Source organism: Pollicipes pollicipes, unplaced genomic scaffold (genome assembly GCF_011947565.3).
Source record: "Pollicipes pollicipes isolate AB1234 unplaced genomic scaffold, Ppol_2.1 Scaffold_4881;HRSCAF=5763_pilon_pilon_pilon, whole genome shotgun sequence".
Lineage (NCBI taxonomy): Eukaryota > Metazoa > Arthropoda > Thecostraca > Pollicipedomorpha > Pollicipedidae > Pollicipes > Pollicipes pollicipes.
Window position 1 is genome coordinate 47,085,095 of NW_023596576.1, and position 23,028 is coordinate 47,108,122.

Consider the following 23,028-nt stretch of genomic DNA (forward strand, 5'->3'; position numbering starts at 1 on the left):
CTGGTACCGGGCGGCGAGGGAGCACGAGGTCACCGCTCTCCGCCGGCGCAGAACGAGCTGAGACCAGACGGCCGCTGGACAGGGAGCTGGCGCCGTGCGACGCGTGAGCATGGGGTCACCGCTCTCCGCCGCCGCGGAACGAGCTGAGACCAGACGGACACTGGACAGGGAGCTGGCGCCGGGCGCGAGGTCACCGCTCTCCGCAACCGCAGTACGAGATGAGACCAGACGAACACTGGACAGCGAGCTGCCGCCGGGCACGAGGTCACCGCTCTCCGCAACCGCAGAACGAGCTGAGACCAGACGAACTCTGGACAGGGAGCTGGCGCCGGGCGCGAGGTCACCGCTCTCCGCGCCTCACGAGGAGCCAGCGGACAGATGGCGATTGATGTCCCCCGTCTTGGATTGCGTGTCGTGGAAGTCAGGACAATTTGGGATGACGTCATCTCCCCTCCCGACGGCAGTCTAGTTTGCTATTGGGCTTTCGGGCTCTTCGATTGCTCGGTCCTGTTACGTCCATAACATATATTAAAAGCAACGGTGTTCTAGAAATTTCGAAATGAGCTATAACGCGACGCGAATTGTTCAGGTCGGCGTATGTACAGGACAGAAGAGAACATGCCCACGGAGTTTGAAGAGGTGCTCAATATGGCTGAGTCGTTGCCTGCGTCTGAGGCAGATTGACGGGCCCGCTCTGAGTCAAAACCGGCACAGTGTCAGCTGCTGCCAGCTCTGGCCTAGTCGGCGGCTCGACGATTGAAAATACGATACGTACAACCGCATATGCACAACCGCAAACACAACTTTTTGAAACGCAGCCCATCGCAAAAAATCGGGAGCAATGTTGTGCTTCCACCTTCCTCATCCCACCCCCCCCCCCCTGAATATGTTGCGCATTCTTTCGTAGATGAAATGAATATTTCTCTATTCAATCCAAAGCACGAGCATCAGTCATTTAGCACACTAATTGACGACGACCCCAGCATCCAACGAGTCAAAGGCTCGACTCCCGCCTCTCCCGCTCCAGCCCGCACCCGGTGGCCCGAGCCCCTGCAGCGGCCTCCCCGGGCTCCGCTCGCCCGTGCCCGCTGTAAGGCTGGAGGCCGGCGGCTCCCCATTGGCCGAGCGAGGCCGCGCAGGCACCGGATAGGCGGCCGGTCTGCCCGGAACTGGGTCAGAGGGGGCGGCGGGCGACGTCGGCGCCGGCCCGAGCCCGGCCGACCCGGGCTGCTCGCGACACGACACCGGCCGCCGGCGCTCCGACAAAAACGGCACCCAGCCGCCGACAAAACACGGCTCACGACGGCGGGCACGACTGTCATCGATTCAGACGCGTCCCAGGATCGATGGCTGGAGCGTGCCTGTTGGTGTGTGGTGCGTGCCCGCTTGCCGGCACCGGCGGATGCGTGCCACGGCGCGGGCGTGCGCATGCACCCCGGAGTATGTGCACGATGCATACGTGTGCACGGCGACTGCTCTTGCGTGCGTGCGGGCGTGCGTGCGTGTGAATGCATTTACGGGCAGGCGTGACCACAAACAAGCGCTTGATTGCCGCCTTTCTGAGTGCATACATGGCTGCGGTATTGTTCGTGCGTTGGACGCTGCCGTTTGCGGGCGAGCGTGTCTCGCGTGAGAGCCGGCCGGGTGCGGTGGGTTCGAGCCTGCATTCACGCGCGCGTGTGACCACAGGACGGACCAGCGGCGGCGGCAGGCGGCCCCGGCGCCGGCGCGCCGTGCGTACCGGGTTAGCGTTGGCGTCCCAGACGTGCGCCGTGGCGGCGGTTGCGCGCGCCAGGCTCCGGCGCCGGCGCCGCCAGAGCGCGGACATAGCGGCCGGCCAGAGCGGTCGGACACGTGTCCGCCCCCAGACACGCTGCGCCCCGGCGTCGGACACGGCGGCGGGAGTTGGCCGGCGCCGGCGGCGTCGGCGCCCTCGTCAGCACCCCGGCGTTGTCCGCGACGAGCTCGGGCGCGGACCGCTCCGGCGGCACGCAGGACCAGTTCCGCTGCGTGCTGCGGCCGCCAGAGGGACGAGACCTCAATGGCCGAGTGGCTCCGCCGCACCCCGTCCCAGGCCCGGACGACGTCGCGCTCACGTGGATGCCGCGCGCCTATCGCCGTCCGCGCGTCGCAGCACCAGCGGCGCGGCGCTAAAACGAGGGCAAACTCGGCGCGCCGATACGGCCGCACAGCGACGGCGCGCCGCTCCGCGCGACCCCCACAAGTGCACGGGCAGGCGGGCGGCCGGCGGCCGTGGCCGCGCGCCTGTTCACCACCTGTCCCGCCGGCGAGCACCACAGCTGGGCGGCGCGGCGTCGCAAGCACGGCTGCTGGCGCGCGCGCTCCGCCGGCTCGCAGGGCCGCCACTGGCGCCGGCGGCGTCGCGCCGTCGACTCCGACACCATGGCGACGCCGCGTCGCTGGGCGCGGTGGGACGTGCCCGGCGGCGGCCGGCTGATGGACGCCGAACACGCGGTGGCGCCGGCGCTGCCGCCGCGGCGAGGTGGCCGGCGCCGTCACGGGAGCCGGAAGTCGTGGGTGACGGCGGCCCGTCGGTCGATGCCGGCCGGTTGTTACGCGGGACGGCGGGCCCATACTGTTGCATGACAGGCCATATTTCGGTGCCTCACGGCCGGCTGATCGCTTCGGCTCGGCGTAGGAGTAAGTATGTCATTAGTCGCAGCGTGCGTCCGTCAAATGTTCGCAACGAAAGCCGGCATTTAAAATGCGCGAGCGAAACCAGCTAAATGTTAGGTCGACTCGACAGCTAGATTGTTTTGAAAGAGTGAACGCTTTGGCGGCATGATCAATATGAGCGCCGAAATAGCACGCAGACTTCTCGAGTGGAACGTCATTTGTCAACGACGGTATCGACATCAAACGGCAAGAATTCACAGCATCGTACCGTCGTGACCCGACAAATGAATACCAATCGACGGCCTGAGGCGACTGGCACTTGGCAGCACGGTCCCGACAGCCGGCGACAAAAACGCCGCACCAGACACCGAGCAAAAACCGGCTCGTGGCCCGCGAGCTGCCGGAATACGGCCAGCCGCGGCGGGTACGAACCTTGCGCACCCTCCAGTTCCCGGCCAGCCAGAGCACGTTCGGCAGGGAGGCGCTCCAGAAGATCATGGGCGTGGCCGGGAGGGGTCGCAAGACCTGCTGCCAGCCGGCTCACCAGTGCCCCTCCCAGCGCGGCGGCGGCGGGCGACTCACCTGAAGCGCCGCCGGTAGGCCGGACCCCAGCTGCGTCGCGCTCATTACCGGCCACCTGGCGCCGCTGACCTCCGGTCACGCGTGCGCCGCTTCGGCCGCGGACTCGCGCTGCGGACTGGCGCCGCCGTTGCCGCCGCGGGCGGACAGCGGCAGGCAGGCCGGGCGCGCGGACGCTATCAGGCGTCCACCGATAGCGGCTCAGGCACCGGCGGTCAGGGTCTGACCTGATACAGCGGCCGTCACCGGTCGACCGCCCGCTGAGCAACCGCTATGCCCCTGTCGGGATAACGTGACGGGTCCCGACGGGCGCCGCCTGGTCTGATGGCGGCCTGGCACCATGACGGTACCGGTATGACGGCCACGTCATGACGATGGCCGGTCTAGACGATTTCCGTCTGCTGACGGCTGGCGAAGCCAATCCCGGCCATTGATGACGGCTGACGATCGCAACGCCACCCGATAGTGACAGACCGAACCGCCGGTCGGTGTCGACCGCGGCGGCGCGCTGCGACTGCGACGCCCGGCAGCGGGCTCACGAACGGGACGCCCCGCGGCGGCGGTGGCGGCGGCACCGCCCAGAAACGGGCGGCCCCGACGGGGACGCCCGTGACGCCGCGTGACGTGACGCCGCGTGACTGATGACGCGACGGGGCCCCCGCCGCGACGGCGCGCACAGCCGAGTCAGAGCGGAGGCTGCTCGACGCCGGTGTCGGCTGACCGTCCCGCCGGTGCACACCATCACGTGTTGACGAGAGGCACACAGGGGCACGTCGCCCGCGTGAGTGACACACGATTGCCGTGCGCGCAAATATCGCGGACATGATATCACCTATCTTGTATAATCAACGCACCGAGTGGTGTCGAGAATGTCCTGCGTGCGCCTGTCGTTCGTTCGCCGAGCGGACGGAGGAGAAACCAGTCCAACCGAGCGTCCGCGTGGACGCGGCCAGTCCGCTCGGATCATCTTACGGACGCGCCACAGACCGGAAAAAGACAACCGCTGCGATGACTAGACCCTTCAGGCGGCGCGGTGACATAAACAGCCGCTCTCTATTTCCAGGGCGTCCGACACCGAGGTGCTTCCCCGCCGGAGGCCTCAGTCGACGCCGCCGCCGCTCGGCTGCCGCCCCGGCGTAACCCAATCGGGCGGCGGCGGCCCGCCCGCAGCGGCCCGGCGTGAGTCAGGCGGGGCCGCTGCCAGCGGCGGGGGCGGCTCGGCGGGGCGGGCCGGCGGCGGCGGGCAGACACGCCCCGGTCGCCGACCCGGCACCGCCGGCCACCACCTGGCGCGTCCAGAAGACAGATGAGAAGAGGAAGCGCGAGCGAAGGCGGCGGCGGACGGGACCGGCGCGCACGCCTAACGTGGGGGCTGTGCCGAGCCCAGCCCCAGACCCCACCAGCCCAAACACCTGCGTCGGTGTTTGGGCCGAATAAGATGCGACAGCTACATATCATCCCGCATTACTTGAGAACTTAATCTCGTGAAATTGGATTCCTTGTCAAGCTGAAATGTTACCGATCTTCGGATTGCAGCGCATTCATTAAGGCTAAAGCGTTGCCTTGATTATGCTTGGATTTCATTTTCTCTGGTGTCATGTGTTCGTCGTTATTGCAGTTTCGCGACCCAAAGTCCGACCTCGCATCAGCACCAGCTGGCTATTAACGCTGGCTGTTGTGAAGTAAAGCTGATTTGCAAGACGTAATGCTGCCACCACGACGCTTAAAATGATAATATGTACCTTAAATGTAGAACAAGAGCAGGGTGGCCCCACATTGCGCAGGATTTAGCCGAAATTCCCCCCAGGGGGAGGGACTTAAGTGACCAAAAGGTCTATAAGACAGCTTGTTCCAAAATCACACGCATTTGGACCAAAGTTCAGCGAAATTGCTCCGTATTTAGCTCGGGGGGGGGGGGCTCGGCCCTTCGCTGGCCTCGACCCTGATGCTTTGTCGGAGGGCATTTTGCACGGGAATTCTCGCCTCATTTTCTCTCAAAGTCCACAAATGCCTGTTTGATGTAAGATACCTGAACTGAATGCTTCTTTGGTGCATGACATTCGTACGAAATACCAATGTGGACCATTCCCTTTGTAAGTAAGCCGTGAGAAAGGCTTTCGTCGCCTTTCAGGAATGCCGGAATGAAGAAGCTCACTGCGTGGTTGGAAAATGCAGATTCGCTGAGTCATTCATAAACGCGTCTTTTCAATTGAGACCCATGGAGAGAACCCATTGGGTTCCCTCTCCAACGCCTGCGCTAGAAACGTCTTCCCTCTCTCAGTGACCTCCATCGGCCAGCTCGAACCGTGCGCTGCCTTCCCCCCCCCCCCCCCCCCCCCCCCCTCCTCCTGACAGCCTGAGCCCGGCCGCCCGGGCCGCCTGCCGTCTCCCTCCCTCTCTCTCCCTCGCTCTCCCCTCTCTTACTCTCCTCTTCCTTTCTCACGCGAACGAGCCGATCGATGGAGGGGCCGTTCCCCGCAGCAGGCGGCCGGGTCACGTCGATGACACAGCAGCTAGGTCACACCGATCAGACTTAAAGCAGCCAGGTCACACTGATGAGTCACAGCAGCTGGATCAGACCGATGTGAGTCACAACAGCTGGATCAGACTAATGGGAGTCACGGCAGCTGGATCAGACCGATGTGAGTCACAGCAGCTGGATCAGACTAATGAGAGTCACGGCAGCTGGATCAGACTAATGAGAGTCACGGCAGCTGGATCAGACCGATGTGAGTCACAGCAGCCAGATCAGGGCGCAAATAATCGGGGCAGTTGAGGCACCCTTAACACTGCATACCTAACAGTAACTAACAGCTGGACCCGGCCGATGAGACTCTCAGCGGCGCGGGAAGACCGGTGCGACTTGCTTAACACGCAGACCTTACCACGGCGGCTCGGATCGATATGCTGAATGATGTGTGGTAACAGTATCAGATTGCGTGTAGGTCAGGCAGGGCAGCCCAGATCCGGCTATAGGTCAGACGGATGTTACTCCTGCAGCTGGGCCGGGTCGATGGTTCTCCCCGTAGAGGGTCAAGGAGATGAAATTCCCGCAACTTAGTTAGATCAATGAGAAGCCGGTCCAGCGGGTGAGCCAGATTAGCTCGGTGGGCGTTGGCGCGGTGACAAGATCTCGAGGCACGCGCAACTTTGACTCGGCGGGACAGATGTCCCACGCCAACCAAATTGGCACGATTTGGTTTATGGTCCGGTCGGTTCGCTGCAGTTCAACAGAGAAGATTCGAGACGTGCATAAGTTATGCTCCACTACTTAGGTCGAATTTAGCACATGCAGAATGCGAACTAATGGTGCAAAGAGAAATCTAGAGCACCATAACTTCCTGCGATACACTGTTATCGGTAATTCGAGCGCTGCCTCACGAGAAAAGACGAAATAAGCAACTAGAATGCGGTCCGGATCATTCGAGAAACACTTTTGAAAACCAAATCTCTCTCATAGGAATGACCGGTCAGAGAATGGACAGATCTTACTGACGGCAGGGATGGGGGCGAGAGCGGGGGGCGCAGCCGCGAGCGGGGGCGGGAGCGGGGGGCGGAGGCGGGGGTGTTCGCGGGAGCGGGGCGGTCGTCTCACCGGGTGGATGGCTCCGTCGCTCAGGTGGCGCGAGCGCTTCCTCCACAGCTTCCTGAACATGGCGGCGGCGGCGGTGCGGCCGGCCGCGCGCCCCGGCCAGCTCGCGGCCCGCTGACTGCGCCGGGCCGCCGCCGCCGCCGCCGCCCGGCACCTATCGATTTTCGAAGACGCACAACCAACTAGAAGAACGGAAAAATCGCCGGGAGGGAGAGCGTCGAGGTCAGCACAGCAGCGGCCGCCGCCGCCCTGCTCAGCCACTTGCCCGGCGAGGGGTGCGGCGTGCGGCCGAATTGGGGGAAGTGGAGGGTTGCGCGGATAATTGGTAAGTGGCGGCGGCGACATCTTGAATTACGCCGGACCAGTTGCGCCCATTTCGCAGAGCGCGACGCAACGCAGAACCCCGCAGCGTCCTTGGAGATGCGGCGGATAGAACCGGCGCATCCGTCGCCGCTGAGATGCGTCCCTCCTCGAAATTGGACGTGACAAGTCGCGTCCCGCTCCCCGCCGCCCTCCTTCCCTGTCAGCGCGCTCCGTGCGCCGGCGCGACACTCGCGACGTCACGTTCCAGCGTGTGCCGCGGTGACCGTGCCGGCAGGAAGTGCGCGCGGTCGGCACAGATGATGACGCCGGCCTGCAGGCAGCCCCGGGCTTAGAATATTGATTCTGGACAGATGCCACGCTACCGGCGGCCGACGGGCTCCGACGGCGCGCGGTCGACCCGCCTAGTTGGCGCGCCCGCCGACAGGTGGGGACACCCCACGGCGGTCGCCGGACGCCGTGAGATATCAATCAGGGGTAGCCCACTGCGTGAAGCACAGCCCGTTGTGCCGCCGGAGGATTCCGCGCTGCCCCGTTGGCCCGCTGCGTCACGTAAGTCAGCTGTAACGGCGGCCATGCGTCGCTCCGCGGCGGCCATCTAATCTTCAAAATCGCTCCAATTCATCTCCACGGTGAATGCCGAAAATAGCGGTGCGCTTTACACGACCATCCGTCTCCATGCACCTCCGCGACGCCACCCTGGAACGATGTTACGGTTCCGCTTATTACCATTGCCGATGTTCTTTAACAGGCGTACAGCGTGTAATCACCGACGGGAGCATGCCTGCACCGCCCATATTAGCCCACTTCCTCACACTCTCACGGACAGGCTTTCACTGCGTCGCCGACCGACCCAACGGCCCACCGCCGGCAGCGCGGCTCCCAACAAGCCGTCAGACGCGGCTTCTCTCCAGCGCTATGCCGGCCCGGCCGTCTGGTCCGTGTGGCCCAGCGGAGCCGCCGCTCTGCGAGTCGCTCGGGCGCCGCGCGCCGGTACGCTCAGACCAAACCAGTTATGCACAGAATGATTACAGCGGCGCGGCGGCGGCGCCGCTCGACTTGAGCACGACTCGACCCGGGCCGACGGCGGCTCGACTCGAGCTCAGCTCGAACCATGTGGACTTGGACTTGACTCGACCCGGGTCGGCGGCGGCCCGAATCGAGCTCGGCTCGAACCATGTGGACTTGGACTTGGCTCGACCCGGACATATGGCGGCTCGGCTCGAGCTTGGCTCGACCCGGGCCGACGGTGGCTCGACTCGAGCTCGGCTCGACCCGGGCCGACACCGACTCGACTCGACTCGACTCGACTCGACTCGACCCGACCCGGGCCGACGGCGGCTCGACTCAGACCTGACTCGGCCGGGCCGACGGCGGCTCGACTCGAGCTCGGCTTGACCCAGACTGGGTGCTGAGCTCAGCTCCCTTGCAGCCGCCGCCGGTCGGTGCACCGGGAAGCCAGGGGCGGACAGGCGCACCGACCGCGCGGAAGTGGGTCGTGCAAAGAGGAGGCGCGGTCGCGGCCGTCACCGCGGCCTCCGGTAAATACCACCACACGCTCGTCATCGCGGCCAGGTCCTGGAATGCACGGACGGACGGAGCGGGACAGACCGACGGCTGACCGAGCGCATCGCTGACAGAGCTCGTCGACCACATGGCCGCTGTCATCGGGCGTAGCCGGATCCAGCGGGGATGCGGCGTCTGTTCTCTGCAGAAATCGTGGCTCAGCGGTCTTTTCCACAAAAAGCACGGCTTAGACCACCGCTCTCTAAACCCGGCTATACAGACCGCGGTACGGGCACATTTTTGCGCCCATAGCAACCCCACACCTCCCACTTTTTCTCTCTGCCTCCGCGCGTGGTTGCGTTGTGACAGCTTAAACTACGCTCACCGCCCTGCACGGCTGCAGTTGCAATGTGACACTGAATGTGAGGGCACGGGGGGGGGGGTCAGCGTCGTCCGCAAACAACGCTGCAACACGGCGGACCCGGCACGGCGCGGCACAGCACGGCACGGCGGCTCCGGCGGCCGCGGTGCAGGTCAGCCTTGAGTTAATGCTCATCAACGATGCGGGCGCTAGGCCCGGCGCGAGGCGCCGCACATACCGGCGTGATGACGCCACGGCACGGCTCCTCCCCCGTCCCCCCCCCCCGTCCCCCTCGGCGGCGGCGGCAGCGGCCGCGCCTCGACGGGCCTCGAGGCGGCTGGAGGTCCCCCAAGGTGGCTGGAGGTCCCCCGAGGTGGCTGGAGATCCCACGGGGCGGCTGGAGGTCCCCCGGGACAGACCTGGTGTTTCCGGCAGTGCAGCTACATCTGAGGTGCGGCCGTGTAACGGACGGCGCCCGATTCCGGTCCGCGCCCGCAGCCGTGGCAGTGGGGACCTGTGGCGTAGTCCGCCAGACGTCGGCGTACGTCGCGGATAAGACTGTCCCGCTCTCGTGGATACAGCGAGAGTCCGCCCTCCGCCGACCGGACACAACGGCAGAGTCCTCTGTCCGCGGACACACAGCGAGTGTCCGCCGCGTGGCCGGCCGCCAGCTGAGCTGACCCCCAGTCGGCGGGCACTGCGGCGAGGTCAAACCTCGGCCGGCGGTCGAGAGGCCGAGGTCGGGCCGGGCAGCGCCGCCCAACGGTACATACAGGCCCGCCGCGCACAGCCCGGCGCCGGCCGCACGAGCGGCGCCAGATGCCGGTCGGCTGCAGCCGGGTCCGGCGGGGAGGCCGTGCACGGAGAGGGTCCGCGCGCGCGGCTGCGCTGCAGGACGCATGCCACTCCCATCAGCGGTAACGGGAAGCGGGACCGCCTGCCGGACCTTATTTTGGGCGAGACATTGATGACGAAAACGCGCGATTGATACAGAGGCATGTCTGGACGGCATATGTTCCGCAGCTTCCCACGGAACACGTCACTCGATAGTCGGACTCGCACAGGCTCACGGGGAGAGGCCGGAGTGGCGGGGGGAGGGGGCGGGGCAGTGCGGGCCGCCTCCCGGCCGCTCGGGTGGTCCAGTTGGAGGGGGGCAGGTTGGAGTGGTTACGTCACCCGGTCTCTGTTTACAGTCGCTCTCTCAGTCGACGACAGACGGCTATCAGGCTTTATCAGACCAGAGCCCGCCACTGGCAGGGCTTCAAGGGTCCGCCGACGCCCCGCAAAGGCGATTGCAGTGAAACGACCAAGGCTAACTTTCACACTCCCGGGAAAACAACGCTGTTCGTGGCTTAAATGGTTATCTAGCATTTAAAGTGTAATCTTGCGGCTGGACACCCCTCGTTACGCGATTGAACAGTCCGAAAGTGGCTTAAGAGCAATTTACATTCATCTACTGTGTGAAATTATGCTGCACATAACACCTTGCACGTCGTCACGACGCATTGCGCCGTTCCTTGCTGGCGATGGTTCGCCCAGATTGCTGTGAAGTTCATGTCGCGCTGAACGGTGGCCTGCAGAGCCCGTCCGTTCACTCACACTCCGTCCGTGGCGCTGAGACCGGCGCTGGCAGCCAGACTTTGGATCCAACGAGGCACTCCGCACTGCGGAGAAATAGAGTGGACGCCAGCGCTGAGAGCGACTTTCTGTGTCGACCGGCCCGGACCGCGACGCGGCCCCCTTCCGAGCGAGAGGGGGGGGGGCGACACATGGGCGTGGCCGGCGCCCGCGCGGCCGAGATGACAGGTCCCAGGCTGCGGAGAGGCCGACGATTGCTGCCGACACGGCGGACACGCACCAGCCCGCGGCCGAACCGGCGCCGGCGGCGGCGGCGGCGCCAGCACCCGCCGCGCCGCGTGCAGCCGGCAAACGGCGCGGTGCGGGGCGCCCCGCCCCAGCTCCGGCGACAGTTCCCAGGGCGCGGCCCACCGGCTCTGAGCTCCGCGTGTCGCGGTGGCCGGCACCGGCCAGCGCCCCAGCCACGCCCGGCCGGCCACCGAGCGCCGCGTGCCGACCTCCGCCGCCCGTCGCCCGCCGCCGGCTCTTACCTCTCTCAGAGACCTGGTGTGCCGCAGATTCGGGGGCTGCTGCATCCTGACACTGGCGGTGACCTGGCCTAGAGCGGCGCTCGACCGTGCGTCCCAGTCGTCCGGAGGCGGCCAAGACTGCGCCGAGCTCGAGGCCGAGGGGCGGGGCCGGGTCGGCTCGGGTCGGGTCGGGGCGGCGAGCGCCGCGGTCCGTCCGTCGAGAGGGCCGTGCGGGAAGTGGGCGCCCGGCCGAGCTCGCCGGAGAGTGGGCGCCTCTGTTTACTGACGTCCGATGCAAGTGCACGGGCTCATGATAGCGCACGGGCGGCGGCTGCAGCGCGCCGCGTCATCGCTGCAAGTGGTCGGCGCGCGCGCCGTCCGCCCGGCCCCGCGCGGCGAGATGTCCCCGGCGCCGGCGGGCGGCCGCCTGACAAGGCCGTCCATTGATCGGCCGCCCCGGGGAGAACGCCGAGGGCCGGAGGGCTCGCGACCGCCGCCGGCGGCCGGCACGTGCGCGTCGCCCCTCCCTCCGCGCCGCGCCACCGCCCACGTGTCGGCGTCCGGTCCGGTCCTTAGAGACGCGCGCCGCCGCTGCCGCGTGCCTAAAGCCACACGACTCAGCCTTCGCCAGCGTCACCGGCCACCGCGGGATTCCGCCGCGTCAGGCTGCGCAGCGACCCCTGGCGCCCGTCCCGCCGCCGCGCCGTCGGCGCGCGGGCGTCGGCGGGCCGCCGGCAGCCGTGAGCGTCAGGCTGCGCTCCGACCCCGCGCCCGTCCCGCCGCCGCGCCGTCGGACGCGCGAGCGCTCGGCGGCCGGCGGCACGTGAGCGTCAGGCTGCGCAGCGACCCCGGCGCGCCGTCCCGCCGCCGCGCCGTCGGACCGCGCGAGCGCTCGGCGGGCCGCCGGCAGTCGTGAGCGTCAGGCTGCGCAGCGACCCCCGGCGCGCCGTCCCGCCGCCGCGCCGTCGGACCGCGCGAGCGCTCGGCGGGCCGCCGGCAGTCGTGAGCGTCAGGCTGCGCAGCGACCCCCGGCGCGCCGTCCCGCCGCCGCGCCGTCGGACCGCGCGAGCGCTCGGCGGGCCGCCGGCAGTCGTGAGCGTCAGGCTGCGCAGCGACCCCCGGCGCGCCGTCCCGCCGCCGCACCGTCGGACCGCGCGGGCGCTCGGCGGGCCGCCGGCAGCCGTGAGCGAGCCGAGGCCGCCGCCGTTCTCCCGGCTGCGGATGGGGTGCGGCCGACACCGGCCGCGGCTGTGATGACTGACGGCGCGTCAGCGTTCGACGCGGGCGGCTAAAATAGACGCCGGGCGCACGCCCGCCCCGCCGACATGAAAACACCGGTTGAATGGGACCCGGACCGCCCGGCACGGGGGCAGCGGACCGGTCGGACCGGACCGGTCGACTGCGCCTCGGGTCGGGCTGGTCAAGCGCCGCACACTCGCACGATGCGCTCCCGGCTTATCGAACGCACCCCACCCGAGTGCGAGGCAGTTACCGGCATCCTGGAGCCGTCTCCACGTTAATGGTTTGTTGCTGCGCCCGCGCCCGCGGCCTGGGCCGGCGGCGCGGACACAGACTGCGCCCAACGGCGCGCGGGGCTGAATAATCGGCTGCTAATTAGACGGGCGCGGCGCGTGCCGACCCCGCTCGTTCTGCGGAGGGACCGTGTGCGGCCGGTGGTCGTCTAATCAGGCCGGCGATGGCGGAAAGGTGGGGTGCGGGGGACGCGATCGGGCCGTAATGAACGCGGCGTGTGGGAATGCGAGGGATCCCGTGCCGGCCAAAAGACGGCGTGGCGAGGAAGTGGCACAACAGCTGGGAGCGGGGAGCGAGAGGGCGATGACAACAGAATGAAGAAATGGTAAACTGATGGCGAACGGGACAAACAACGGTCCGCCCGGGAAAACGAAGGAGGAGAATGGAAGGATGAGGGACGGAAACCTCGAATGTGTGGACAATGATGCCTAACAAGGGTGGATGTGTGCACAGCCGGTATGTGTATAGAGCAGAGGGCGACGACTGGCCTCGACCGAGCAGATAAATAATTAAACCGAGGCTTCCATTCAGCCCGCGCCAGGACGTAAATAACACAACAAATAAACCACGGTCGGGCGGCGAGGGCGCCGCGCGGGCCGCAGGAGACAGAGGACAGTGAGGGACAGAGGGCGCGAGAGATCGGTACACCATACAGCATTGATCGACAGCGGCCATCGACAGCCTGGCGATCGCCGCCCGCTGCCGGAGTCTGCGGCAGCCCAGCCGCCGTCGGGCGGCGGTCCACTCACCTGCACGGCGCTCTTGTTCTCGTCGTCCAGCAGGAACTCCATCGACTTGGCGCGCGAGTCGACGCCCTGCGCCAGCGTGAACTCCATGTTCTTGTCCAGGTTGAGCAGGCTCTTGGCCTTCTCCTTGTTGGGAGACGCCTCGTCGATGCACTCCTGCAGGCTGCGCACGATGGCGTCCAGGTCCGTCTCCGGCGGCGGCCGCTGGCCCGCCGACGGCGAGTCCAGGTCGGTCTCTAGCACGCCCACGCTCCGGCTGCGAGCCCGGGCCAGCGCGGCCGCACGCCGCTGCGCGAACCTGTCCCGGCTCTTGCTGGGCCGCGCCGCGCGCGCGCCGCCCGCCGCGTGCAGAATGACCACATTGCCCTCCTCCTGGAGCGTCACCGAGTGGTCGTCGTCGTGGTCGGCGCACCGCTGCTCGGCGCGGCCTGACGGCCGATCAATAGGCGGCCGGGCGGGCGCCGGCGGCGGCGGCGGCGGCAGCGGCAGCGGCCGCACCAGACTCCGCGTCGCCGTCTCGATCAGGCTGAGGTTGGGCGTGCTCTTGGCCAGCCGCTCGCGATCCTCGCGCGCGCGCTGCCGGAACCGCTCGAACGCGTCTTTGATCTCGGCCGCGGCGCCGCCCGGCCGCGCCGTCGCCGCCACCGAGTCGGGGATGGGCGCCGCGGGCACCGAGCGCAGCGGGATCACGCGCTGCTGCTCCAGCTGGAAGAAGTTGCGCCGGGCGCTCGTCAGTCGGGCGCGCGCCGCCTGCGTCTGTACGCGCAGCGCCTGCGGCGGCAGCGGCGGCTTGGTGGTGGCCGGCCGGCCGGCGGCGGCCGACTCGGCGGGATCGGGGGCCGTTCCTGCCGCGTCCAGCGCAATGTTCGCTGCCTTGGGCAGCGACAGCGACTTGGCCCGTACGACGGGGCTGGGCGGCGCGCGGAACTCCGCCTTAGCCGGCGCCGGCGGCGGCGGCGGCAGCGGCGGCGACTCCTCAACCGCCTGCTGCCGGACAACGGGCGCCGGTGCGAGAGTTCTCTGTGCGGCTACCGGCGTGGAGGTGGCCGCGTCTGCACCGAACGGCGACACCGAGCGGCGCGAGTCGTCGTTCGGCGTCGAGGCGATCGGACTGGGCAGCTCCGACGGTGGCGAACGCGGCGACGGCGAGCGAGACGCCGGCTTGATGCTCTCCGGCTTGGGCGGCACCTTCGGCTTGGACCTGCCGCCCGACAGCCGGCCCAGGCCCAGCCGCACGAGCACGGACGTTTTGGGCGGCTTCTCCGGCTTCTCCGCCTTGTCCGGCTTCGGACCCTGCAGCCGGACGGTCACCGGCTGGCCGCCGCTCCGCCTGCCCCGCACCGGCTCGCCCGGCGCGGACTTGGCGGCCGCGTCGCCCGTCGGCGTCTCCGCCGCTGAGTCCACGGGGGCGGGCGGGTATGTCTTGGGCGGCGGTGCGCTCTTCGGTACCGTCGGCGGGGGCACAGCGCGCGGCACGGCCACCCCACCGCTCTCGGCTCGCTCCCCGGCCGTCGGCTGTCTCGCCGCCGACGGCCCCCGCTTCCGGCCTCGCCTTCTGCACGGACGGCGGCGGCGGCGGCGGCGGTGAGCTGCGGGCCGGCGGGGCCGGTGCCGCCGCCGCCGATGCCAGGCTCTTCGTCGACCTCGGAGGCGGCTGCGGCGGCGCTGCCTTCGGTCGCGGCGTCGGTTTTGTCGCCCGCCGCCGCCGGCCTCCGCTCGCAGGGTCGACTCTGCGCAGCGGCCTGGCCGTCCTCAGCCTCTTCCGACGCTGACGGCGGCGGCGGAGCCCCAACGGCCGACGGCGGCGGCGGGGTCGGCGGCGGAGCCGACGGGGCCGGGGCCGGGTCGTCCCGATCCGGCCGCTGGAAAGTCTGCATGGGCCGGCGTTCGGCGGCCGGCGCCGCGCCCGGCTCGTCGTCCAGGTAACTCTCCCGCCACTGCACCTCCGACACCACCGGACTGAACTGTACGCCTCGCACCTTGGCCCGCAACCACCACGGCGTCCGGGGACGCCGCCGCTGGCTCCGGCTCCGGTTCCGGCTCCGTCGCCGGCGCCGGCGCCGGCGCGCGGTTGATGTACACCTCCACATCGTTGCGCGCCCCGTACGCCTTCACCGGCACGCGCGCCGTGAACGAGTTGTTGGCGCTCATCGTCCGCAGCGGGCCGGCCGGCTCGTCGCCGTTCAGCGTCAGCGGACGTCCGGTGCGCCGTGCCGCGTCGCTCGCCGTCGGCTCGAAGAACTGGCCGTTCAGTGACCGCTGCTCGCTCGCCTCCGGCTCCATACTGGCCTGTAACCAGCCGGAGCACACGTCGGCCGCCTGGCAGAAGCTCACTTCGGCGCACACGGGGCCGCCGCCTGGCGCGTCTAAATTTAGCGGCGTGGCCGGCGGCCGGCGTGGCGAAGCGGCCCGCGCCCAGTACTCGTCCGGCTCGCAGGCCAGGTAGTCCCCGCTGCCGGGCCACTCCATCGTCTGGTTGTAGTAGTCGAGCCGGCGCGGCGAGTCCATGTTGTCCGCCGACCACAGGTCCTGCACGCTCTTGCTCAACAGCCAGGCGCCGTTGCGGTTGCGCGAGCGCTGCCAGTCGCACGTGACCTCGTCCGGCGCGGCCACATCGCGCACTCCCGACAGGTTCCACAGGCTGTGGCTCTTGCGCGTTCCAGCCGGCGCGTCACAGGCGCTTGCGGCAGGGCGGGTGGCCCACTCGTCCGCCTCTCCTATTGGCGGAGAGCCCGGCTCCACCGCTTCTCCGACCGGTGGCACGCCGACCGCCGGTTGTGAATGGCAGGCGCCGCGCGGGGACGGAGGGTCGTATTGGTATGCGTCGGGCGCGTAACCCTCCCCTTCCATGCCCTCTAGCAGCAGGAATTCCTCCGCCAATTTTAGATCCAGTGGTTTCGGCCGGCCCGCCGACGAGCGGTACATGGGCAGAAGCTCAGCTTGGCTCTCCGACAGATAGATGTCGCGCGGCTCGCCATCCGATCCGGCCCACCCTCGCGAGGCTCCGCACCGGCGGCCTTGAATGTCATCCGACTCGTGTTCTATTTCACTGGACCCTTTGTTGACACAAACGCGTTCGTTCGAAACAGGCGTTTCCTGCGCCGACGGCGCCAACTTTTCAAAACAGCGCGGTCGCGGCGACTCCTGCACGATCGCCGCCCAGCCGTCGGCCGCTTCCTCCGCCGACAAATCCAGCGACAGGTCAGGCGTGGAGCGCGTGCGGCCAAACGCCTTCTGCGGCGAGCGCCAACTCACCATGTCGTCGTAAATGTTGTACGTGCCCTTCTCCAGGAACGCCTCCTTAATGCGCTCGAACTGCTCGATGTCCCGTTTGACGCGCGGGTCGCGATCGGTGGCGGCCGGCGCGGTCGGGCGCGTCGCGTCGCGTTCGCGCGCGGCGCGCGCGTTCGGCGGCACGTTCTGGTAGACGGCTGCGGCGGCGCGGCCGAGCGAGCGCGGCGCCGGCACGGGCCAGGCCATGGCGTCGTGAGGCCGCGCCATCGCCACTCTCTCCCGCAGCACCTGGATCACTGAGTTGCTCTCCTCGTTCTCCAGCAGCACGAGCACGCTCTCCACGTCCGTCTGCTCGGCGCGCTCGGCCGCCGTCTCGCCCCCGTCGCCGGCGACGGGGGGCGGGGCGTCGGCCAGCCGCGGGCCCGGCAGCCATGCGTCGGAGGGGCGCGCGTCGGCGTAGAGGCGCGCGCGCCGCTCCTCGTCGCGCGAAATCAGCTCGAGCAGGCGACGGCGCCGCTGCGACGACGGGCTCAGGTCGGAGGTCGACTTTGACAGTCGGCCGAGCGGACTGGGCCGCTTGGGCGGCGAGGCGCGCGTCGCCGGCGGCGAGCTGCTCTGCGGAAGGCTGGCGGAGCGGCCGGAGGGGTCCTGGGGACTGACGCGGTCGACCGTGTGGTCGCCGTAGCCTGAGTCTTCGCTGAGGTTTTCGCTTGAATGCCTCAGGAGCCCCAGGCGGGTCGGCCGCCGCTGGCGCCGCTCGCCCGCGCCGCCGGCCGAGTCGGCCGAGCCGGGCGAGGCCGGCTTCGACCCCTTCTCCGTGTCGCTGTTGGTGAGACTCTGCTCGCTGCCTGCTTCCTGCAGCTCGTCCTCCGTGATCATGCTCAGGTCGCCGAAGCTGTGGAAGCGCTTCACGCGTGGGTCACGCGCGCGCGCCGGCGCCTCCTCCTCCTCATCGGCCTCCAGCGGCGCCGGGCGCCGCTCCGGCCCCTCGTCGTCCACGATGTACTCCAGACTGCGCCGCTCCTCCTCCTCGAAGTCGTACGTTAGCGACTCGATGCGTCGGTTCAGGTTCTCAAAGTCCTCGCAGCTGCCCAGGTCCCACTTGGAATCGATGGCGGCGGCGGGGGTCGTGCCAGGCGCGCGCTCCGACGCCGACTCGCAGCCGACCGCCTCCGATGCGCGGCCGTCACTGGGACGCACGCCACCGCCGGCGGCGGCTCGCTCCGCCGCGGCGACCCCAAATGAGCCGTTACCGGGCGCTCCCAGGACCTTGGCGCCGCCGGCGCCGCCACCCGGCTGTAAATCGCCGGCTACCGACCGATCCTCGCGGACGGCGTTCGGCGCGCCGCCGGTGGGAGCGCGCTCGGCGCCGTTCCCAGGCGCGCCGGCGGCCGCCGACCGGTGGTCCAGCACGTCCTCGAGGCTGAACACCAGCTCTGGCGGCCCCTCGGCCGAACACGGCGGCAGGCTGACGAACGGGTTCGTGTAGTAGGAGCGCTCGACCCGACCCAGCCGGAACTCGGACGTTGCCTGACGCGCCGGGCAGGGCGGCGACGGTGGCGCCGCCTGGGCCGTGTCCGAGAACGGGTACAGGGTGGCGCTGGTGCTGAACGTCGTGTCCAGCGACGGCAGCTGGGACGGCGACGGCGGTCCGATGCCCAGGAGGCTCGGGTCCGTGCCGCCCGACTTGAGAAACGCCTCGAAATCGAACAGCTGTTTGTATTTGAGATCGGGGAGGCGGCCGTCGGCGCCGGGCGCCGGTGCGCCGTGCGAGAGTTTACCTGTGGTCGCCAGCGCCGCGTCCAGCCCGGCCATCGGGTTGAAGTCATCTGCGAAGGCAGAGACGGGCTGGTTATGTCAGGGTCATCTCGCACCTATCCGTAGGTGAGTTGGTCAGCTGGATGCCTTTAGGCGGTGGTAATTAAGTGCTGGTTTGCTGTTTGTGATAGCTACTAAATTACGTGGCGGGGCCTCAGCTCTCTAGTGGTGCGTCGCCCATCTGACGCCCGGTGCCTCTCACACCTGAACTTAACACGTGAGTGACACAAAGGGTCGAGCTGTTCACATTCGAACTGTGAGCATATCTTAACTTCCACGAACTCAGTGGGGTATTTATTCTCATCCGTAACTATACTGCAAAGAAACACAAATCCCATCAGTCAAAACGCAAGGAAAGCGAAAATGCAGCCCGTAAGATATTCTTCTCACATATAATTGAAAGCAAGCCAGGAGCAAAGCGCTTAGCTAAACCTGTCAGGCAAGAATGAGCGAACAGAACGAACCGTGGAGGTGAGCATTTCCGCCGGGTACATCCGTGATCTAGGTCGAATTGGTACTGTTTTGGGCATGATCGTCAAAAATATGCGCTCACCCGCCAGAAGGTCTGTCTTTCACAGCCCCACAACCGGGCCGGCTAATGCCACGCTCACAGTTCAGTGCAATATAAATGGTACCACGTGGAGCGTAAGTCACGAGCGTTTGTGAAGTCATTTGCATGGCACGCAAACAACTCGTTTAGAGCTATTTCGTCCCTTTTGAAGCCCCGGTTGTCATCAGCCCCGGAATTATACTGACACTGAACCGAGACAATCTGTTGTAGTCCGTTTGCAACACTGGACGCGTTTCCCGCCGGCCATCTACCTCGTCTACCCATTTCACGAAATCACAAATCATCCCTGCGGTTGAAAGCCCGATTCACTATGAGGAAACGTGACACAGATTTCCAGCGCATTCCACTAGCTGTTCAACTCCGGACTTCACAAGGCGTACTGCAGCTGACGCATGCCTGTAGCACCGGTCAGCAGCTGCAGCTGTCCGGCTGACGCCCGGCGGCGTCCGGTGAGCACCTGCCGCGGGGGGGGGGGGGGGGGGGGGGGGGGCCGACTGCCGCCCCGCCCGCCCCACCCCGTCCATCCGCTCGGTCCCCGACGGTTCACCGGCAGCCCCCGAACGGACCGGACCGGACCGGACCGGACCGGACCGGACCGGGCCAGACCGGGCCAGACAGACCACAGCCGGAGGCGGGGTCGGCGGCGGCGGCGGCTTTCCCACGCGTGGACCCGGCCCGGGGCGGCGGCGGTACTCTCCCACGAGCAGGGGCGGAGAATGGCTCTGGCAGTTGTGACTAATGAGCCGAGGACGGAAGGCGAGACGGCAGCGAGAAGCCGCTGAGAACTCCGACCTCCCAGGGCCGGCGCGGGTCTGATCGAACGGCCGCCATGGTGCCCCGGGACGGCGCGCCTGGCGCGCCAGTGGTGACGTCCGGAGGTGCTGGTTCATGGTCCATTAGAGACGTAATACTTGGGCCGAGGCTACCGTTTTTGACATGATTAATGACCGGACCTTGTACAGACCACCGCGTCTGTGTTGTTCTTCCTGTCGCGCGAGGAGCAAAAGCACACACGTACAAACATTTCGGTCGATATCTGCCCGGCCGGTGGGGGCAGCGGTTACCAGAGCCCTGGCGCCGAGGTTCTGGGATGAGCGCGCCTTGCCCCATGCAGTGTCTGCGGACTGTGCACGACGCTGGAATGTCCACCCGACGCCGGTTCGCAGTGCGCTCCCATACAGCCCCCTGTCGCTGACGTGTACGCTGGTCTTGAGACGTCGTCGGCGTGGGTCTGGACCGGCCCGGACCACAACTGTTAAAACTCCGGTGAACTGTGACTGCCTCGGCCTGCACGAGCAGACCGCCCCGAGCTCGCGCCCAGCCTTGACCACGCCGCGCTGGACCGACCAACAGAACTTCGCACCGCACCGAGGCCACCGACCCGGCGACGGCTAATGGAGCCGCCATATGGTGCCGGTTAATGGCGGACGGTGGACCGCCTCAGCGGCCTCCGGTACGGCACGCAGGACGACGGCGAGGCCGCGGCGGCGGCGGCGGGCCGGCCGCCGGCAGCCGTCCGCACAAAAAGAGGACAGGGCCACCGCTGTCCACCCCACTCCCCGGCGATGGGGGAGGCCTGTGTGGCCTGACCAACGGCTGGAGAAAGCAGCACAGAGGTTCAAATGAAAACAGAGGGAGGACGATCGGTACGATCGACGAAAACTTACGCAAGGAGACGTTACAAACGAGACGCTTTGAACCGCGTCAGGACGTCAGGAAGTTCAAACGACTGTCGCATCCAGGTTCACAGTGGGCCGTGCCTACAAATAGCCAGATATCGCGTTACTTTACGACAAAAAATATCAGCTGTCCTATCAGCCGTTCCCTCAGTGGCCTCTGCCCATGCCCAGCTGCTCCAATGGTCGCATCCCGCAGAGTCGCACTGTCGCACCGGCCGGGTTCGTTTCGCGGCGCGCGGCCGGTCGTCCATGAGACTGACTGCCCTCTGTCGTCCCCACACGACACGCGCGACGGGAGGGTGAGGTGCCGGCGGCCGGCCACGCCTCGCGCCCGCCGCCGTGACGCCGCCGCCCCGCCGCCGTCCTCCGCGCTGACGCAAACGTCGCGGGGTCGTGCGGAACGCGACGGGTCACTGACGGCGGCGCGTGCCGCCCAACGGCCGCCGCCGCAGCCGCCGCCTTGCAAAACCGGCGGCCGCTGGACGTGCGACGTGAGGCGCTCGACGCCGTTTCCCAACGCTCCCCGGTGCGCGACGGCGGCGTGGACCGGCCCCCGCGCCTGGTAACGCCTCGTACCCGCCACGACCTAAGCGTTCACCGGTCGCGCAGTTGCGAGGGCCTTTGTCCAGGGCGCTCCGTCACGGATGGAGAGCACTGAGGAAAGCGGACCCTGAAAACCTGGTGCGAAGGGTGTCATCCCACGAGAAATGCCAAACTCAGCTAACTTGAGCACAAGTTAGTGTAACGGGAGCCGAGCCTCCCACCATCCGCAGCCATCGCCCCGAAGCCTCGCTCGCCACCCACGCAGCCGCCTCCGCGGCCGGCACCGACTCACCTTCGAAGCGGGAGTCGCGGCCACCGCCGGCGTCGATGACGGTCTCGACGTCGGCCGAGTCCTGCGACCAGGCCCAGCTGGCCGGGCCCGAGCGCAGGCTCTCCGTGTCGCTGCGCATGTCGTCTGCAACAGCGAGCGAGCCGCGTCAGCTGGCGGGCCGGGCTGGTGACGCGCACGCACCGTCACAGCCGCGAATGGGGCAGGGGCGCTCCGTGCCCTATTCTGGAGATGGACGGAGCACACCTGGGAAATGCACGTTTTCCTTCGTAATACAGAAGAAATTTGTTCTGGCAGTATTCAAAGTTACTAATAAAATTAAAGGCAATGTGATACTGCGATTGCGATATATGATTTGCATGGACACAGAGCGCATGTATGGGTGCCAGTTCGCACATGACGCTGCACCCCGAAGGGAGAATGCCATGACGTTTCGTTTCAACCGATCTCAGTTTCAGGAGCGTGCTGATTTTGCGATTTCCTGGCTGCATTGGAATCACCTATGTGACCGCGGGAGGCATGCACGGCGCAGGGTATGCCGGACCACATCAACAAACCACCTCCGCCGCAGAGTCCCGGAAGCGGATGACGCAGTATACACGTCCGCCATCGCGGTACACATGTCAACTATCCCCGGAACGTGGCCATGGAATCGCCGTCGGCCAGGCGACGAAACCGACCGTTCTACATCGGCGCCGAACGGCCCGCCAGGCTCGTCACGAGCGCCGTGAGCTGAGATAGGCCGAGCATTCCCTGCCACGTCTCAAGCGTCGGCGGGAGTGGACATTCCCCCACGCCTGGCACCGGCGTCAGAGGCACGCAGCCCCAGCGCCGCCGACAGAGGCACGCGGCCGGCGCGCCCGGACGCTCCGCGCCCGCTCCGCGCCCACTCTGGCGCGTATTGACCTCGCCAGTCGCAACTCTCACGAGCTCAGAAATGGCACGAGGAGATCGTGACACATTTCACGGGTCACACGGTCCACGTGCCCGTGACCGCGCGGCCCGTCGGCGGCCGGGTCCGGCCCCGGCTTGGTGACGGGCGTGGTAGGAGCGGCCGAGGCGGCAGTCACGGCAACGGCCCAACAGGTGGCAGGTCGATAGCTCGGCCGCGCCGCCGCCGCTGTTTGGGCTGTCGGGCTGTTCGCTGGGTATATATGCACAGAATGGCGTGGGCTTGACGGGAGGTCACGGGCGAGGTGGGGTCACTGGTGTTTGTTCAGCTCCCGTTCTATGTGGAAATTTTTTCTCGCTGGCAATGAATAGTGTTGTCGGCGGAGAATGCCTGCCGCGCTGAGCGGGAAGGGGTCTGGGGATTCCGTGCAGTCGAGCGCACACCGCGAGGGGACCGACGGGACGGAGATAAGCTGCGAACCACATACTCTGAGAACCCCGCACTGATTCTCACACTTTCTCCCGCCACCTTGTTTATGTCGTTCAAAATATTTGTTCTCATCTCCTCCGGAATAAACACATTGGGGAGCACCGCAACACGCCCTCGGACGATCCCGACCTCCGATGGCAGCCGCCCCGGT

The 23,028-nt window shown here is 67.3% G+C and overlaps 1 protein-coding gene across 1 annotated transcript in view; it reads right to left on the reverse strand.

The window, feature by feature from the left end:
- Positions 1 to 23,028, reverse strand: part of LOC119100483 (uncharacterized) — a 49,866-nt gene that overhangs the window by 9,208 nt on the left and 17,630 nt on the right. Inside the window, exons 3-11 of the mRNA XM_037223574.1 lie at positions 21,500 to 21,622; positions 17,047 to 18,425; positions 16,885 to 16,944; positions 16,454 to 16,677; positions 15,589 to 16,009; positions 15,412 to 15,534; positions 14,395 to 14,655; positions 14,236 to 14,349; positions 13,366 to 14,067 (exon numbers count right to left, since the gene is read on the reverse strand). Of these exons, the coding sequence (XP_037079469.1) occupies positions 13,366 to 14,067; positions 14,236 to 14,349; positions 14,395 to 14,655; positions 15,412 to 15,534; positions 15,589 to 16,009; positions 16,454 to 16,677; positions 16,885 to 16,944; positions 17,047 to 18,425; positions 21,500 to 21,622 (3,407 nt within the window). The remainder of the gene's footprint in view (positions 1 to 13,365; positions 14,068 to 14,235; positions 14,350 to 14,394; positions 14,656 to 15,411; positions 15,535 to 15,588; positions 16,010 to 16,453; positions 16,678 to 16,884; positions 16,945 to 17,046; positions 18,426 to 21,499; positions 21,623 to 23,028) is intronic.